This window comes from Streptopelia decaocto (genome assembly GCF_964273445.1).
Source record: "Streptopelia decaocto genome assembly, chromosome: Z".
NCBI classification, from domain to species: domain Eukaryota; kingdom Metazoa; phylum Chordata; class Aves; order Columbiformes; family Columbidae; genus Streptopelia; species Streptopelia decaocto.
Genome location: NC_138657.1, coordinates 46,511,021 through 46,530,506, shown reverse-complemented (window position 1 = coordinate 46,530,506; position 19,486 = coordinate 46,511,021). Strand labels below are relative to the sequence as shown.

At 42.1% G+C, this 19,486-nt stretch overlaps 1 protein-coding gene across 2 annotated transcripts in view; it reads left to right on the top strand.

The window, feature by feature from the left end:
* MCC (MCC regulator of WNT signaling pathway) overlaps window positions 1-19,486 on the top strand; it is a 213,987-nt gene that overhangs the window by 185,602 nt on the left and 8,899 nt on the right. For both annotated transcript variants that reach the window (XM_082075389.1, XM_082075390.1), the window contains 3 exons: window positions 6,684-6,890; window positions 7,869-7,966; window positions 19,045-19,167. In XM_082075389.1, coding sequence (XP_081931515.1) covers window positions 6,684-6,890; window positions 7,869-7,966; window positions 19,045-19,167 — 428 coding nt within the window. The remainder of the gene's footprint in view (window positions 1-6,683; window positions 6,891-7,868; window positions 7,967-19,044; window positions 19,168-19,486) is intronic.

The following is a 19,486-nucleotide window of genomic DNA, read 5'->3' as shown; positions in this document are numbered from 1 at the left end:
TTGTGGTGTGTTTTAAATTAGGCCAGGGCTCGATCTGTGTCTCTAAACCTGGAATGTTCTCCTTGACAAACCAGATGCTCTCTCTAAGAGACGTGGCAGCTGAGTTGCTTGAGGGTGACCAAAAGCATGATACAGCACTTCCCAAGAGACAGTTCATTACTTTACGTACAAGCTTGCAAATGTGCCTCTTGAATATTTGTGAAGTGAAGCAGAACAAATTCACCTCCTTTTAATATTGCCATGGGAGGGAAGGGTGGTCTGTCAGAAGCTGTAATCCCTGATGCTCTCCAGTGGTTGGTCACAAGCCCGGAGTTCTGCTAGGCACAGTGTTGCAATCTGTAGCTCAGTTCCGAGCAGGGAGTGCGTGGTGTAATGATGTGCAGCAGCAGAGGTTTTCGAAGCAAACTCTGGTCCCTCAGGCCTGGTTTGTGTGTCCAGTTCTAAAGATCTGATCTAGAAAAACTGAACTTTTTTGACCAGGTATAGAGCTTATATAGTTGAAAATCTGGCTTCGGTGTCGACCTTGAGAGAGGTGAACTGAAACACAGGAACATACTAAAGGCAATAGAGGTGTCTGTCTGCATTTAGAAATCACCCGGTTTTGGTTCAGTTTAAGTAAATTTAATTTCTACATGTTATCAACTCCTGTTTTAGTCAACTAATAGGAAATGTCAGATGATGGTATTATGTGGGACAGCAAATCCTAGTATTTTTGTAAGCTTCTAAAACTATACATTTTTGTTCAGATGTACTACTGCTAGCTAACTGGTAGCTTAGTAATGGTAGTTATGTTCTTAGTGGTGTTGTCTTTCTGTGATGACAAATATAATTTTGCAATAATACGTTTAGTATTTGCAGATCAGAAAAAAGCATTGCCTGCTATCAGTCAGAAGATTTAAAGTTGTGTTAGTTGTTTGAATATATTAATGCCAAGAGCAATATATTCCGTATAATTAAAGCATGCAATATGTACTGGAAGACATTAGTAGATAATCAAGTGTATATTTCAGATATCACACCTGCTTCTCCTCTTTTGCATCCAGATCATCCCTGAAATCTCTTGTACAGCATTCTTACCTGTATCTTCAAATGGATTGGTAAATGCATTCTGCAGAGCTAAGCCTTCCTACTAATGCCTTTACATTCCCTGACCTGACAGAACACAGACAGTGGCATATCGTAATTTCTTGCACAGTTTTGAGTGCTGGTAATCCTTTCATTCACTAAATGATGATCTAACTTGTTTTTGACATACGGTGTCCACTCATAACTTTTGGCTGGATCTTGCACTTCGGGTTTTCACTTGTCCTAAGAAGAAGAAATCTTTCTTCTTGGTTGGTTTGTGTGCAGTGCATACTGGAATAGACAGGCATTTTACCAAGATAGCTGAAGTCACCCTCAGTCCTTTCTGGTACAGAGAAACAGACAGTGCTGTTATTCATTGTAATTTGTTGTACTTCGCTGGAATGCACAACTGCAGGAAATCTGTAGGTTTCTGACAGGGATTACGGTGAAAACTCAAGTTTGTCAAAGCTTGGAATGGATAGTGTTCTCCTGCTGCAGAATCTGAAAACTGCATTTCCTCTATGCATGAAGCATTACAAAAGGCACAGCTACACTCTGCATACTTTGGTGCCAAGACAGTTTGCTACCTTACTAGCATCCATGGTTGTTGCTCAGGTCTGCATTACACCGTGCTCATATGTTCAGCAAGCTATAACATAGCTGAACTTAAGGGCAAGACTCAAGGATGTCTTGGCTTTCTGACTGTTTTGTTTGTATCTATTATTTGGACCGTAAACCTCATACAGAGTAGCATATGGATCTGCCTTGTTCTGAGACAACTGGAGAATTTAAATTTCCTGACAGTATTTTATTTAACTTGAAGTAGATGGACTCATCTGTGCTGCCGAGGTCTTCAGCATTTAGCCTCTCTTAATTTATTCCCTCCCTTCCACATTCTTAGCAAGGATCATACAACCTGATTGAGATGCTCAAGGATTTCCTGCATTGCTGGGTCTTGTGACCTGCTGCTGTCTTACCGAAACTTGTATCTGTGATGGAATCTCTGCTGCATCTTTTGGCGCCTTTCGTTTTTGACTCCCAGTAAAAACTGACCACAACATCAGTCATATTGCTTCTTGCATCTGTGTGTTTTGCTGATAAAGTTCTGAAGATGTCTTTACACCATTAGTGCTTTGTTACTGATGAAAATTATCCATATAAAGATGCTTTGTGGATGGTTACTCTGTCGCCCTGTTTATTTTTTTTTTACTGATCCAGAATGTAAGACACAGTAGTCTGCCAGTACTTCTGTAAAATCCGATTCTTTGCTTCAAGCAATAATTAACCATGTTTCCAAATATATTCTCGTCAGCGATTTGTCATCATTCAGTGGTCTTACTTTGAGGTCAGTTGTTGTCATGCCCCAGTTAGCAAGGAGATTACTTCTGATGAGTGTAAATAATTCTTGGTTCACAGCCTTTCTGCATTTCAAAGGACTTAATCTAAATAAGAAGTTTCAGTGTTCTACACTGATAGTTTTTCCTCTTTTGTGTACAGGTGGTGATAATAGTGCTCGTGATGTGCTTTGAGACTAGTCTCTTTGCAGAAAATGTTAACAATCCTATTGTGCACCTTTGGTACATAATTTCATCCTCTTACAAGATGTATATAGTAAAATACAGTTAACTAGAGCATGGCATTTAACTGCTCTGATACTTGGTTTACCTCTGAAGGCTGGTATATTCCACCTTCTATACTGTACTCCTCCTGGAGTCCTTTTTCATGACTTGTAGCACTTTTTGCTACATGAGAGTCCTTGCTTATTTCTCCATTTCACTGTTTTATTCTTCTGACATGATCACATCCACCACAGATTTTAATTTTGAGACCGCTGTGGTGTTTCTGTTTATACTGAGCTGGGATTATTTAAATTGTAATTCAAGTTTTCACCTACATTCAGAATTAAAATATGACTGCAAGTGCAAAATATTCAGTATTATTAGTCTTGAAATGACTGTTGGATTTGGTGTTTAAAGCTTCTGAATTTGCACAGGTTGGTTTAGTCTTCTGCAATCAACTGGAAGAGTGACCACTTGCTAACTCCTCCTTCAGGTTTTCATTTTGTAAATGCCACTTGTGCTTTAGGCGCACACTGAAGAAGCAGGAATATTATGCTGCAAAATGTTTCAGCAGCATCCTGTAATTAGAAAAAAAGAGGATAGTAAATATACAAAGGTGATGTAATTGAAATAAAATTTAGATGCTATCTTTAGAAAATGTATTTTTGTGGGAAAAAAATGTTGCAGATGTAGAGACTAATTAACTGTAAGTAAACCTGAGCTACTTAAATTTTCCCACATGAAACATTACTTTTGCCACCATGCCTCACAGATTGTATGTGTCTGTACCAGAATCCTCAACTGTAGTTTGAATTTTTAACTTCAGCCTTTCCATTCATTCCTCCTCCTTCCCTGAGAGTCTCTGTAAGACACTAACAGTTCTACTTTTCCCCTGCTTTGTCTCTGCTTCTGCACTTCAAAGTCACATTGTCTTGACATGAAAAAACATATGGAGATGCTTTTGGACTTCATGATATGTCTGCTAAGACAGGATGCAAACTTGGGAGTTTATATGTGATGATCTAAGCTTACTGTCTTCATAAACAAAGGAGTTAACCATTGATCCTCAAATTGATTTTGAGCTAGGGTATGTAGTGCAAACAAGCATCCAGTCTTTAAGTTAGGACTTTCAAGTGATGGAAAAAATGAGTTCCACGGATTCATTGCTGCAGTGGTTAAATTCACATTTTGCTTTTAGGAAATAAATGTCCTTTATTTCTAGGCTAGAAATAATTTGCTTAGCTTCAGCTTCCAGCCTGGGAAGACCTTGTCATGACCATCCCACATAGATAGCCCTCTGTCAATAGTATCTTCTGTTCACGTAAGTGCCAAAATACTCTGCTCAAATTACTTCTCAGCCTTCACTAAGCAGGCTAAGTAGATTAATGGCTTTAGAAATAGAGGCTTAAGAAGCTAAATACATACATTTAAGTATACCAGACAATCCAGTTCAACTCCTATAACTAAATTTCCCCATCATTATCAGTATTATTTACATTTTAACTGTTGACAAAGGAAATTAATGGTAAGTTTGCCTAACAAATACATTTCTGTAAACCACACTGAATGAAACTGATTGTGCTTCTAACCTTCAGTTCACAAACAAGTAGATGAATAAATGAATTATTTTAAAGCTCATACAAAACTTTCCAAGCCTGAGGGTTTTTAGAATATGGATTTTATTTTTGCGTGGTTGGTGATTCTGAATAAGTCACTTGTTACTTCTGATTACTATATGCTGGTTTAAACTGTGCTGCACCTGTGTGCACAGCTTACACTTAATCCAGACAGCAAATTTTTGGTAGGAACTTAGATTCTCTTTTACAGAAAAAGTTAATATGGTAATATGTTCGAAGATTAGTAATTGTATAGTCTTTGCTAATAGTGGATATAATACAAAGAGCATTATTTTTGAAGGATAAGGTAAGATGCCTTTGATATTTTTGTGACTAGCTTGTTTGTTGTTGTTGAAGAAAATAAAAATAAAACTCACAGAATCACAGAGTGTTAGGGATTGGGAGGGACCTCGAAAGATCATCTGGTCCAATCCCCCTGCTGGAACAGGAACACCCAGATGAGGTTACACAGGAGTGTGTCCAGGTGGGCTTTGAATGTCTTCAGAGAAGGAGACTCCACAACCTCCCTGGGCAGCCCTTTCCAGTGCTCTGTCACCCTCACTGAGAAGAAGTTACTTCTCAAATTTAAGTGGAACCTCCTGTGTTCCAGTTTGTACGCATTGCCACTTGTCCTATCATTGGTTGTCACCGAGAAGAGCCTGCCTTCATCCTCCTAACACTCACCCTTATAAACATTAATGAGGTCACTCCTCAGTCTCCACCAGGCTAAAGAGCCCCAGCTCCCTCAGCCTTTCCTGATAAGGGAGATGCTCCACTCATCGTTGTTGCCCTGCACTGGACTCTCTCCTACAGTTCCCTGTCCTTCTTGAACTGAGGGGCCCAGAGCTGGACACAATATTCCAGATGTGGTCTCACCAGGGCAGAGTAGAGGGGGAGGAGAACCCCTCTTGACCTACTAACCAGCCCCTTCTGATACACCCCAGGATGCCATTGGCCTTCTGGCCACAAGGGCACAGTGCTGGCTCTTGGTCATCCTGCTGTCCACCAGGATCCCCAGGTCCCTTTCCCCTACACTGCTTTCTAATGGATCATTCCCCAACTTATACTGGAACCTGGAGTTGTTCCTGCCCAGATGTAAGACTCTATACTTGCCCTTGTTATATTTCATTAAATTTTTCCCTGCCCAACTCTCTAGCCTGTAAATAGTGATTTGTTTCAGGCTGTCCACACGACAAGAAAATTCGGTCTTTCAGATATATTTACAAAGTGAACAACTCTAGAACTGAACTTTAAAAAAGAAAATTACTGCATGAACTCAGTATTCACCCCTGAGGTGACCTAGGTCATGGCAAGCTTAACAGGGTTTTTTCTGTTTTGGCGGTCTTTTGTTTGTTTGATGGTGTTTTCTTAATACATAATATAAGTTATGTTTTAGGACTATCTCTTTAAATGTTTTTTAGATGATGGGTTTTCCCGGGTTCAGAAAATAACTAGACATTTTGTGGAAGAAACTTTTCTGAAATGTTGAAAACAAAGAGCCTTCTGGTTCAGGATACCCATCAGCTGCTTTTCATGGGAGGTTTGGAGCAACTGCTGAAAGAAGGGTCACTGCACTTATGCTTTGTTCTTACACTTCTGCCCTGCCACTGTCAGAGGAGATGTTAAAGCAAAAGTCTGTCCCCAAGTAGCAGTTGTTGTGTTACAGTATCTGACAGCCCTGTCATAAATATCAGAATGGGAAGAGAATTACACACAAGAACTAGCTCTCATAACTGAGCTGCTTTCTGTGAAGTTCCAGTATTCATTTTCTGTGGATCACATTTATGGAAGAATATAAGCGCGTGCAATTTTGTCAACCTCCAGTTGTGTGTAATTGGGATTCTGGCCATATAGAGGAGGGATATTAAAAATGGACATCCAGTGGTGCCATACTTTTTGACTGACTCCTTCTACTACAGAGGCTGGGGTTATGAGGCAGGAATATGTGACTTGTGTTTGCTGTCCTAGTCCCTCAAACCTGTTCCATTGTAATGAGATAGAAACCAACTCTAATTCTTCTGTATCAATAAGAAACTGGAATCTGGCACGTAGGGAGCTGTTTGACAAGAAAGTCAGACACTCCTGGTTTTACAGCAATGGTCTCTGAAGGGCAGAGTAGAACTGAAGAGATTTCCATAGGTGTGGCACCATCTCAGGTCCCTGATACTCGAGTTTCGGCTCCGCATTAGCTGCTTTGTTTCCTCTGAGCTTATTTCTGAGGCTGATTAAGGGATAGCACAGATCATCATACTGACTTAGTCTCAAGATATACTAGTCTTTTGACAAATGTACTGCGTGATTATAAAACATCTTCCAGATGCTGATAGTGTTCTCCATGAAAAGAACACTCAAGTAATAGGAGTGGATGAAAATCTTGTTTAACCTTGTCTTCCCTTGGGTTGTAGTCCCACAAAGTGGCAAACTAATAATGTTTCTTCAACAGGAGGAGATGGCAGAGCTTAAGGCACAGCTTTACCTGCTGGAGAAGGAGAAGGCGGCATTGGAATTGAAGCTGAGCACTCGAGAGGCCCAGGAGCAGGCCTACCTCATCCATATTGAGCACTTGAAGTCTGAAGTGGAAGAGCAAAAAGAGCAGAGAATGAGGTCTCTGAGCTCAACCAGCAGCGGAAGCAAAGACAAATTGGGCAAGGTCAGGAGTCAAAGAAGTTTTCAGAATCGACATAAACATAACTTACTGTACCACTCCCCTCCCTGTAGCAGTCTTTAGTGTGTTAATAATTCTCCTCGATTGTCTATAGATACACGTCTTTTCTCCTCTAGTTGTTAGGTCATTCTTTTCATGTGGTGACATACAAGGACTTCACAGAATTACTGTTAAGCCTGGGCTAAAATAAGGTTGTTATTTTGAGGAGTACAACAAGGACACTCTTACCAAACAGACAAGCTAGTGTGGTTGAACGTGTTGTGTCTTGCCTGTTGCCACTCACTGGAAACAGTGGAAGAGAGTCTAAGTAGAACGCCATCCTCCTCATACTCCAAAGACAAAATATGAAAAAACAGAGCTCGTTTCTATGAAGCTGATAGAACGCTCTAATGACAGTCTCTTTTTCCAAGTCAGACAGTTTGTAATGATTTGAGAATGTATACTTTCCCCCCCTTAGTATAATGCAAAATAAACAGGTTTATGCATTTACATTAATAATTCACATGATGAAATAGCAATACCAAGAAAAACTTTAATCCTGTTATTTTAGTGCCATGTCCTCATAAACCTCTGTAATATATTTTAAAACAAAATCTAAAGCTACTGTATAACTGTGTCATTCTTACTTTAGTATTTCTGGCAAAGTGTCAATTGTTTTAGCCAGTGCTTCTTTGTTTCAAGCATGGTGTGAAAAGTAATATAAAGCACCACTAGTTACGCACAATATAGGAGCATTCTGCACATCAGTGAGCAGTGGTGGTTTAGAAAACATTTAGAAGGATTTGTGAAGCGTTAATCCGTTAGTCCATTTCTCAGTGTGCTGGTACGCTGCCATGCTGTTGTGACATTGTGATGTTCATTCCACCTCCATTTTAAAAGCAGCTGCGAATTGAGAGGTTTTCAGAGTTTTCCCATTAAAATGTTAAGAAATTTCAAATGAGATTACCTTTCCTTATTTCTCAGGAATGCAGTGATGGCACCGCAACACCGTTAACACTAGCTGAGCTGAGACCGTACAACGAGAGTGAACTGACTGCTGAGCTGACAAGTGCACTCAGGCGGTAAGCAGCTTCCTTCACCAGAGACATGATTTGTTCTGAGACTTTGCTCTTAGCCTCATGTGATTTTTAAGGCCGATCACATATTTGTCCTGTGAGAAGGAAAAGGATCGAAGTTCTAACCTCCCCTTCTCTTTTGGTGTTGTTCTTCAGCCAATGGAAGTGCTTCACATGGTGCTCAGTTCCGCTCTCCTTACAGTTCTCTAAAATTCAAATTAACTTTGCCTTTAAGAAACCCTCAAAGTATCAGGAATATCCATATTCAGGCAAGAAAATGAAACACAAAACAGTGATGTGGCTCGCTTGAGGTCATGGAGAAAACCTTGAGTGAAGACAGGATTTGAAGTGTGATCTTTGGTTAAGAAGGTGGGTCACAGATTAGAGGTTGGGTAGGAGTTACAGGAGTGGGAGTTGCAGTGATTTTGATGACTCAGATGCTGCGTTTGCCTCCCGAGTATGTAAGTAGATCAACAATTCAGTAATGAGTGACATTGTTGTGTGAAGTATTAGCTTTCCAACGAGAGAGAGAATTGATGTCTTAACAAGCTGCTTTTATCAACAGCCAAAGCCAAAAGCCAAAGCTTTCAGTACAGTTATACATTAACTAGGTGTTTGTGCAGCGGTTTTTGCTGCACCAGCTATGTGGTAAGCTTCATAACAGAGATATTCACTGTTTCAATAGTTGTTTCAGTACTTGTTCCACCTTTTCTAAGACGCGGCTATCTGGTTATTTTATTTTGAACCTGTCAAAAATGCTGCTAAGAATTTTAGCTAGGAAGAGTGCATTTTGCTTTTCTGGTGTTTGCAGCCTCTTTAATGGTGGAATGTCCTCTCAGGCAGCTGTGGTGTTTTGTTCCTGAAGTGCTTTTTTGCATAGGTGCAACTCGTAGTGTGCCTAGGGACACTTAAGACTGAAAGGCATTATGTAAAAATGTAAGATCATTACTACTGCAGAATCAATACATCTCATACCATTTGCTTAATAGCCTGACAGTTGCTGAGTCTTTCGTTTGCTTGATGCAGGAAACAAAATTCTGTGGTTAAAATAATCAAAACTGTCGTTTGTGTGTGGGGGTGGATAAAAGCCATCGACAAAGTCATTTGCATAAGCATTGCATAGAGCCATTGGCCTCCCTTAAACCCCATACACTCCCATCCCCATGTGAGCAGCTCCGCTGGCATTTTCTGTTTTCACTTGAGCTGCAGCTTTTTCCTGTTCTTGTTGTTTACTCCTGGATTTCGAGAAGATGTCAGTGACCTTAGCTAGCAAAGGCCTGAGTATAGTCTTGAAATGTGGTTTGCTGACAACACAGAGAAAAAAACCCCTTTGCTTTATCTACTAGGCCTTAAGTTGATTAGCATGGATTTCCAGCCAGGGGCCTAGCAAGTACAGTTTGTCAGGCAGAAATGGGGAAGAAAAATAATCGGATTAAACTGTACATAAATTTTGGAGTGAAGACTCTCTGTGTAATGGAAATACGACTGTACTAAATGTGATTGCTGCTGCCAGTGGGGCTCAAGCACAGTTCACACAAGCTGCATGGACCAGGTATTTTTCTCCCTAATAGGTGTGCCAGCCAAATCAGGCTGAATGCTGAGTGTCCTTATCATCAAGTTTTCTCTCTGGAAGTCGGTAGAAAGTCCGTCTAGCACGTGGAAAAGCTTACTGCAGCCTGTTCAGCCACTGCTATTCTAAAAAATACCAGCAGTTCTTAACTGCCATCCTAGATGCTTGGAACCTCAGATTTCACCGTGAAATTTATACCATCATGGATCCACAAAAGAATTTTTTGAACAGTCAGATTGCATTTTCCTCTCTGCAAATGCTACAACAATGCAGAATGGTCTGATATCTTTAGGGACAAATGGATGTAACTCTTTGCACTTAGCACATGCTGATCCTTCAGAGCTCTTCCCGCTTCTATGGGAAAACAAGTGCTGGCACTTTATGTGAAAGAGGAGAGATCCTGGTGGCTCCTCCTATAGCCCACACTCCTCGCCCACCAAAGGAGGAGGATCAGAGTTCAAAACAGAAAATATTTTGCCCAGTAACTGTGTTTGCTGGGGGAAGTGTGAAACCAGTGAATGTCACACACTGAATCTGTGGTCTAGAGGCGATATTTAAATGCCAGTGTCCAGGAATATGTCAGTGCTGATTGCAATTAGTGCATGCATCTAGCAATTGGACCTGCCTGTAGTTACTCCAGGCAACAGACACTACTGGTGCAGGGGACAGCAGCTGCAAGGATAGGGGCAAAAATCCATTTGCTTTTGAGTCTTTGTCAGATAATGTGATATCAATCAGCAGCCCTGCTTGCTGCCTCCTCCCCATCCTGTCTTCACAGAGACAAAAGCCCTGGCAGCTCCCCCCTCTGCTGCTTTCCCCTTCTGTCCTCCTGTTGCTGCAGAACAGTCAGGTTCTTGTCAGTTAATTGAAATAGAGTGAAACCCAAATAAAACAGCGAGACACAGTTACGGTTTGGATTTTGCTGTGGTTTGGAAGCATTTATTTGTTCATAATCTGCAAATGGCTTAGCAGCAGAACAGTCTCATTCACAGAGGTAGCCTGTCTTCTCTCTGCACATGCAGATTTTCTTGTAAATCTGGAATCCAGCAGCATGTTGTCACCCCCAGTTATCATTGCTAGTGTCCATCAGCAGAAATTTAAAGCAGGAGCAATTCTTCCTTTATTGTTTCATAATGTATTTCTTCTAGTAGGACTCAGGGTTTCCCATAGCAATGTTTAGCATTAATACTCATCTTAGGGGATTTCCACAGAAATTGCTTTTCTCTTCATTGACCACTATGCTAACTGGTAGAAATGAAAATTACCTTCAAGTTCTGTGTTGTAAAAGTTATGTCTATGTTAACCAATTTCTGGTATTGTAGGCTAAGGCCACTAATGAGAGACACATCCTGTTCCAGCCAAGCCTAAACACTTTCTGACAGAGCCTTTAGCATTTTGTTTTCCTTTCTTGATGGAATGATGGAATGTGTCAATAGACATGAAGAGTCCTGTGTTTTTTCTCGAGTTTGACACATGCATAAAGAAGCTTGTTTATTCTTGGGAGGGAAAAAGTGTATTCCTACCAGCCCCATGGCCTGGCACTGACACCCCGGTGATCATGCCAGAGGCCACTTTTATCAGGGGATCTGGTTGAATACCCCAAAATTAGGCACGTTACACAATCTCTGATGGGGACTTTTAAATTACATCTTCCTTGCTAGTATGTTCTACTCTGTGGTGGCAGGGGAAGGAAGCACTATAGGTGACTTGTATGAGTTTATAACTTAGTAGACACATACCAGGTTATAAATGCATTAGAGGTGGCAGGGAGGAAGCAGAAAGAAGAATTCCAGATGGGAAATGCTCTTGGTTTAGCAGGATTGTAATAATGGTCATACAACTAATCTTTTTTTTTTTTTTTTCTACTAAGTTATTTCATTCTATGAAAGATGGCCAAGCTGACAACCCTGAAACTTGTCCCTCTTCCCAGGCCTTATTAGAAATGCTTTGATTGTTGAGGTCCTCCTGCAGTCTGTTCTTTTATTTCCAGTTGCTGATAGCTTTTCTATCTGCAGAGGGGTTGTATTTTGTGTATGTATTTAGAGAGTCCTTTATAACTATTAAAATATTGGAGCAGGAAGGTTCTGACAATAACTAGCTAAAGGCCATGGCAGACAAACACTTTGTAACTACACTGACTGTTCAGACCTCAGATGGGTCATTAGTTGGCAGAAAATTATGATCTCTGATGACTGTGCAGGGTTACATGAATTGTGTCAGTCTAGACTTGTTTCAGTATCTCTCTTATAAAAGGTGACTTTCCATCTGGCAACACAACAAAGAAATGACATATTTGCCATGTCTGACGGCTTTTGAACAGAGAGATAACCTCATAAATGATGGTACTAATTGGGAAGTCACCATGGAGGGAGAGAAGGGTGCTAATCAGTAGGACTGATAAACACTTCTTCTAACAAAAAGTACATTTTGCACAGAGCTATGGCCCTGCCTGTCTTGGAGTGGAAATTGCACGTGTTTCTAGTAGGACGTGACAACCAACGGTAGGACAAGGGGTAATGGGTTCAAATTGGAACACAAGAGGTTCCAGGAGATTCCACTTAAATTCAAGAAGAAACTTCTTCACAGTGGGGGTGACAGAGCACTGGAACAGACTGCCCAGGGGGGTTGTGAAGTCTCCTACTCTGGAGACATTCAAAACCCACGTGGACACATTCCTGTGCAACCTCATCTGGGTGTTCCTGCTCTGGCAGGGGATTGGACTAGATGATCTTTTGAGGTCTCTTCCAATCCCTAACATTCTGTGATTCATCCTGTTGCAATAGCTTCCATGTGTCTATTGAGACATAGCAGTTTTCTTTGCAGGCTTAGGTCTTTATACCTGTCCAAAGACCACAACCCTGTGTTGTGGCAAACTTCTGTTTTTGAGAGAGCAACTGTTTCAACAAAAAGCTGTGCCAAACCATGGCAGTCGCTATTTCCTGACACAGTGCCAGTCAGAGATAGATCAAACCACCTTCCTTTATTTTAAACTTCTGTAAACTTCATGTAACATCATCTTAGCCTGGCATGTTTTCTAGGGCTACCCTTATTTTCACCATAGCAGAATCCAGGAGTAGGTAGAAGCACCTCTGAGATTTAGGCCTGTCTTGACCATCAGTAAGGCTAAGTGTTGGAAATGAGGAGAGGAATGCCTAAAACACATCATATTGTAATGATTAAGATTTCAAATGGCTTTTAGGAATTCAGTCAGTAAAATCCTCTTTCTGCATGGCCAAAGTACAGAATGAACATGCAGTGGATAAAAGTGGGGGGAGGTAGGTAGGGCTAGTATTCAGGAGCTACTGGTGAGTTTTTCTCATGCACTGTTGGCTGCTTTTTGTCAGTAACATTTACTGATTTCTGTTCTCGCATTATTGCATCCATTAAAGGGGGCGATACACAACTCTGAGGCATTTGAAAGCCAGACACTGGCATGGATTGCAGTCATTGCAAATTTTGGGGATCTCTCTCTTATTTATGACCCTGCAGTCTCCTCTCATGGTTTCCCTTGGCTGCCTAAGGGATTCAGAAGTCATGACCTGTCTCTGGAAACCCCCTGGAGAGCCCCTCTGAGAGAAACCTTCTCACAAGAAAAGAGATGACACATGGTGATATAAGGGACAGATCCCTCAAAAGTGCCTCAGGTCGCTATATTTCCTACACGCGTCACAAATAACCATAATTTTCCTCTGTTTTTGACATGGAATAAATAATTCTCCATACCACTATGTGGTATCTGAACTGCTGAGCTCCTGTGCACTTGGGTGTAAGTGTCACAGGGAGCTCCAAATACCTCCGGGTCTGGAAGGCTTCCAGGCTGGGCTGGCAAAGCTGGGTGGGAGGTTTGAGCAGCGGGTTTGGCAGGCATGTCAAACATGTTCCCTCTTTTTAGCTGCCAGTCTGTTGTTTCCAGGACCACACCTGGCCTGCCTCTCTGCTGCCAGTGGTATAACACGTCTGTGGTACACTCTGGTTTTTGGGATCTGCTCTAAGCATCTCACAATCAGCAAGAAAACAGTACATCATTTTACACCACAAAAGTGGTTTGTAAAGCACTCTCAGTCTTCTCAAGAAGACTCCTCTATGTTCTCATGCCCACTGATGCTCAAGAGGGTGAGACAGGAAGATGTGGCACTTGAAGAGGGTGATTTTAAGGCTCTTGTGGTGTTTGCAAAGTGTTGTTTTGTTGCCTCTTTAAAAAGTTCCCTTTAATAGTAGTTGTTTTCCTTAACAGGCCAACCATACCAGTGAGGCAGGCATGCATCCAAATTGGCTTGGGGATTCTGCATGCAGGTCTGATGTTAGATGTTAGTTTAAACTGCTGATTAAAAGATAATTTGTCTGCATTCCTTTTAAATGTCCAGCTGTTATCTCCTGAGAGGAGTCCAACACCTAGCAAAAACAATCACAGAATCACAAGGTGTCACCCTGTTCAGCTGGAACTGGAAAAGGCAGAGGGGGAAGCGAGGGAGCATGGCAGGCTTAAAACTACAGGAGGATGTTAGGAAGGGCACTAGGAGTGAAGTGTGGGTTGGAAGGTCTGTTCCTCCCCTTCAAAGCGGGGACCGTGCAGAAAGCCAGGGGCCATGCAGGAGGTCCTTCTCCTCTCTCTCTCTCTCTCCTCCCAAAACCCTGTGTTCCTGGGGGCTGCCCAGCCTGCACACGGACCTATGCCCGGGAAACCTGGGTCCTCTGTCCCCTGGGACAGCCCAGCTGCTGCATCAGGACTCTGGGTATGCAAAGCCCAGGGGTAGATGCTGAGCTGAAGCTAAAGGTGCCACTCTGACAGGAGAGGCCAAAATTTAAAGGGGTCTCCTTGTAGCAGGCAATGCTCCCTGATGGGTAAAAATACGTTCCTGAGGGTGGCAAGGGTAGTCAAGCCCTAAAGGCCCCTGGCTTGTGTGCCCAGCTCTGGCATTCTTACCTCGTCTTTTGCTCCAGATTTGGTAAGAGATTTGGGTGCTCTTGACCCCAGGGCAGAGGGGTGACAGCTTGTGTTTTCACAAGAGGGGTGTGGGCTGGCTACACTCCAAGCCAGGGGCAGAAAAATCAACTTTCTGTGTGCCAGGGAAGAGCATCTTACTGTTTGCAACACTGGGGAATTCTCAGTGAAAGGAACAAGGGCAGGAAAATCTGCCTGGCAAGACTTCTGGCATATGAAACCCGAACATGTCTCAAAAAGCCCAGACAGGAGGGAAAATACAAGGTAGGCAAGACCTTGCTTACATTATACTAGGCCAAACATGGTGTCAATGTGCGGAAGCCAAATTGACAGAAACTGCAGAAATGTGCCCGATGTTGTATAGTTTCCTTTATGGCTCTGGCAGAATTCCCCACTGTGCAGCAGTAGCCTTGAAATCAGCTAAAACATCAGGCCCCATCTGCTTGCCTTTCTATTCAAATAATCCTGTAAGTCTGAAACAGTCCTTGAAAACTGCTTAGCAACTGCCCACAGAGTGTTTTGATTGTGAAAATACAAAACATAAGTCTCTGTTACCAGCATATTAGGCATTTTGCTGAAAATAGTGTTTTTAGTGGATGTTGGAGTAGGCTGTAGGCCTCTGAATACGCTTACTCTGAGCTTTTTCTTGGAAAGGGTGCAGTCAGGGATTTCCCCAGCTGACTTCTCAAGTGCCCAGCAGCCCATGTGTTGGAAGCAGCCATGCCCTCACATCAGGAGCTTGTTCCCACTTCTGGGAGCACATGCTCATTTTCTCTGTGCACACAAGGTGCTGCAGCTGTTTACTGCAGCTCCAGTGGCAGCAGCCAGTTGCAAGAGGGGCTGTTGGGAGCAAAAGTTGTGCTGACTTCTGCGGTCAAACCAACTCACAGAAGTCGTGCTCTCCTGAAAAAACTTGTTTCTCCTCCCCTGTTCCCATCAAAATACACACATAAATGCTTTCCCACAGCCCTGGGGTGTGATAATGTGAGTTTGGCATGGCAGCTTCTGTACTAGTTTGCTCTCCGTGCTCTGCAAGAGTGTCTGGCAGCAGAAGGCCGTGCCACAGCCATGTGTCTATCAGGATGTATCAGGAGGATACTCAATGTCATTGTCACATGAAATGCAGTTCCATCCCTGCTTCGCAGCTTTGACACATTCTCATCCTTGGAAAATGCCTATGACTAGGACTATTGTTTTAAAAAAATTCTGTTTTATTAAGCATGTAGTGACTGATGCATCATATCCTGCTGATTTATAATAGCAATCAGGAAAGTGAAGTGGTGTTAGAAATCCAGTAAAGACAGCTACCCCCCATAAGGCATTAAAGGAGCACCTCAGGATTCATTATCACTCCTGTTTGCTGCCCAGCTAAGCAATCAGATTTGGAGAGACACAAATGAGGACATTTCTTTCTGTCCAAACTGAGGTGATCAGTGATAGAAACGGAGAGAAGTGGGAAGAGATAGCATTGTGAGGCATGGGATTTTTACAAAGGGATAGAGTACTTGCTGGCCAGCCAGTGGGGTACAGCTCTGAGATCTCTCATCTGCTACTGAAATAGAAGGTGCAGTGGTGCAGCAGAAATCCTTACATGTTTTTGCATGTAATAGTCATTAACCAAGTGTATATGCATTTCTATTTCTGAGACTAAAACAAGGTATTTAGTGTGCCTTTACTGTTGCTGCTGTGTCTGTCTACCCAGGTGTTACTTGTTCCATGAAATGCCTGTTGAAGTAAAGATATTTAGAAAGCCATGTTTTACATCAGGAACAGTGAGTGTAGAAGCAGATCCCTGTGTGGTAGTTTTGTAAGATTTTAGGATATTTCAGCACATGCAAACAAACTGCCTGTTACTTTCCCTGAGATTGAGGTGGGAGTAGGCACTACCTAGTGCTGTTCTCAGTGACTTGAAGACATCAAGAAAAGCCAAAAGAACTATCTGGGCTTTATCAGCTTAGGGAATATGTGTGTTTTGCCAATATAAATCTAAATTTGAGGCACCTATAGATTTGAATAATTACCCACTGTTACCTACATGGTTCAGAACTAGTATCTGAAAGTTGTTTAACTAGCCTGTGGAGGCCCAGGGTGTTTACCACTCAGCTGGCTCTGTGTCTTTGGCAAGCATCAAGACAAGGATATTACAGGCCAAATGTAAAGAAATACCTTGTGATGTTTTAGCTGACTTTGGGACTGAGCATAATTGGTTGAAAGAGTGGATGCAAAATCAGACAAATTGTGATGTAATAGCTTTATCAGGTAACAGTCACCATAGCAGACAAACTTTACCATTCCTGACAAGTTCCTTCAAGTCTTTCCACTGCATTTCTTTTGCACACGGCTTTTGTTACAGCAGGTGCATTAAGGACTTCAGCTTCAGGAAATTGTAGCTCTATAGGGTTCTTTCCTGTGGGAATGTGTGCAGTGTTTTCAGAGCTACATCAGCCTCTTTAGTTTTCTCCCCATCCAGGTACTGGAATGTTTATTCCACTGGACCTGCTGTTCATGGTAGGTAGCAGCTGGGCACAGAGCTCCTGTGCCTTCTCCAGAGCCCCTGGCCTTGGCGTTCTTTGGAGCAGACAAGCACCAGATTTGCTCTGCTCTGTTCTGTCCTTGTATGGCCCATATCAGTAGTGTCACACTGGTTAGATAACATGTCTGGCCTCTGCCAGGTCTCATATTTTTAATTTATTTCTTATTGCAAGTAAAAACCTGGGAAGTTTTTGTTCTTACCTTCTTTGCAGAAAACAAATTTTGACCCTAGGCTCTGCTTAGTCTTTCTGACAGCTAAGATATGATATAAAAAAATAAAATTTGTATTTGGGATGGATGACAGTGAGCTTTCAGCCACTAGGGAAATAGAGTAATTTGAAAACTTAGTGTAGAAGCAGATCCCTGTGTCGTGGTTTTGTAAGATTTTTTTTTCCCTTCAATGAAAGGACACATAAAGAATACTGATGATTCTTCATCAACAAGGCCCCTCTTTATACCCTTTTTGCTTTGGCGGGTAAACCAGCGTCTGCAGTGTTTTGGGATAAACTGCTGACTTGGAATATTTCCCTGGCTGACTTGGTGAAAGCCCTTCTGTTGCTGCAGTCGGGCGCGGTGGGACGTGCCGCGTGTGCCGTCAGTCTGTCTGGTTGTACCATGCTGCCGTTGCCAGGCCCGCCGCAGAACTGCAGGTTGGTGAGCTGGGGTTCCAGGAGCAGCTGTGGGGTCTCTTGCCAAAATGGAGGAGCTTTTGTAAACTTTAGGGTATTCATTCCTGTGGGGCTTACTGGGCTTATGTGAGAGCTAATGGTACTTAGGTTTTGGGGATGAAATCTGGTTTACTTGCTTAGCAGCACTGCAAAAAAAACAGGAGGGAAAAGCAAATCTCTGCAAAACAGTTTTAGGTAGCAAAGCATAGACAAATGTCTCCATACATGCAAACTTCCCAACTGTAAGGTTTGACATTGAAAATCTAACTTTCTACTGGTTTAGGGCCAGCTCTGTGTAATTCTTACTCTTTTGTTTTGTTTTATTTCCTAATCTGCTGTTTTTCTCTTTGGCCTGCCTGTGCCATGAGGACGAGTCACAGAAAAGGCTTCCTGTGTCTCCACATGAGAGGTGGGACAGTGCCCTGCGTGTACAGGAGCAGGCTGTGGGCAGCCATGGGCCCTACAGCAGGGAGCTCCCGGGAAGAACCACCAGCCTCATGCACGCTCACCTGCACTGGGAAATGCTTTTTAAAGGCAGCTTAAACCCCAAGCTGTAATGCTGACTCCTCCCCAGAGCTTCTGCCTTGTTGGCTTTTTCTTTCCCTCGTAGAAATATTTCTAATGTAAAAATATTATAAGGTACCTGCCTTCCATTTTGGCGTGCTTCATGTGATTAGCTTTTGGTTCGTAATTGGTAAGTATTTTAAGTATCGGTAACTATTGGCATTTTAAACCTCACTACTGTTTGTACTCCACTCTCTTGTTCTTAACTTTTCCTGTTTCCCACTGACGCTAGCTTGCTAGCTTCCAAAAAACTAGTGATCTACTGTAATACAGACTGAAGCATAAATTACGCAGGTAAAGTTGAGGCGGTAGCTGAAATCAGTGGAGTTGGTCTGGATCTATAGTAATTTCTAAGTAAAAAGTTTGTTTAGTAAGTGAATAGCAACCCTCATATGCTATATGGTTACTCTGATGTTTGATTTCCCTTGGTAGTTTCCTTTGCTGTCTCGTTCAAGACACAGTACGTGGCATGTTCCAGGTATTCTAAAAATAAAAATGGATCTTTGTGATTATTTCTTAGCGTGACTTGGTATATACAAAACCATGACCCACCAGCGAAATTTGTTTTCTCTTCTGTCTGCTGCACCTGTGATCCTATATTCTAAAATGGTGAATGTTATAAAAACAAATATTTGGAAAAGTTTAATGTAAGAACTCCCTCCTGTATTATCCAAGTAGTATTAAGCAAAGTATTTTCAGCCTGTCAGACCAGCACAGGTAGAAACTTGACCACGATATATGCTTTGGCGAGCTGAAGTGTTATTTCTGTTTTGACAATAGTTTTCTCCTTCCTTTTCTCCTGATCCAGGGAGAAGAAACTGAAAGCTAGAGTGCAAGAATTAGTGAGTGCTTTGGAGAGACTCACAAAGAGCAGTGAAATCAGACATCAGCAATCTGCAGAATTTGTTAATGACCTCAAAAGGGCAAACAGGTGAAGGATCTACCAGCAGATGGATACACTCTTGATTTGTTTGGGTTTTTTTTACTGTGTTCTGGTAATGTACTGTAATCCTCCCCCTACAAGCAGTTTGTGGATCTTTGCATTCACAGGAATTGACTATTTAAGGTTATATAATAGTTAGAGATTGGGGGAGGTACAAACCTCCCAGTAAGGACACTGAAAACTGTATAGCTAATAGAGTGGCTGTAATGAGTTACAGTAAATACATTATTATTAAACCCTCCATTTAGTCAGATTTATGCATCTATTATTTTGGTTAAAATTGTTCCTTTTTCTTTGGCTCCAGCCT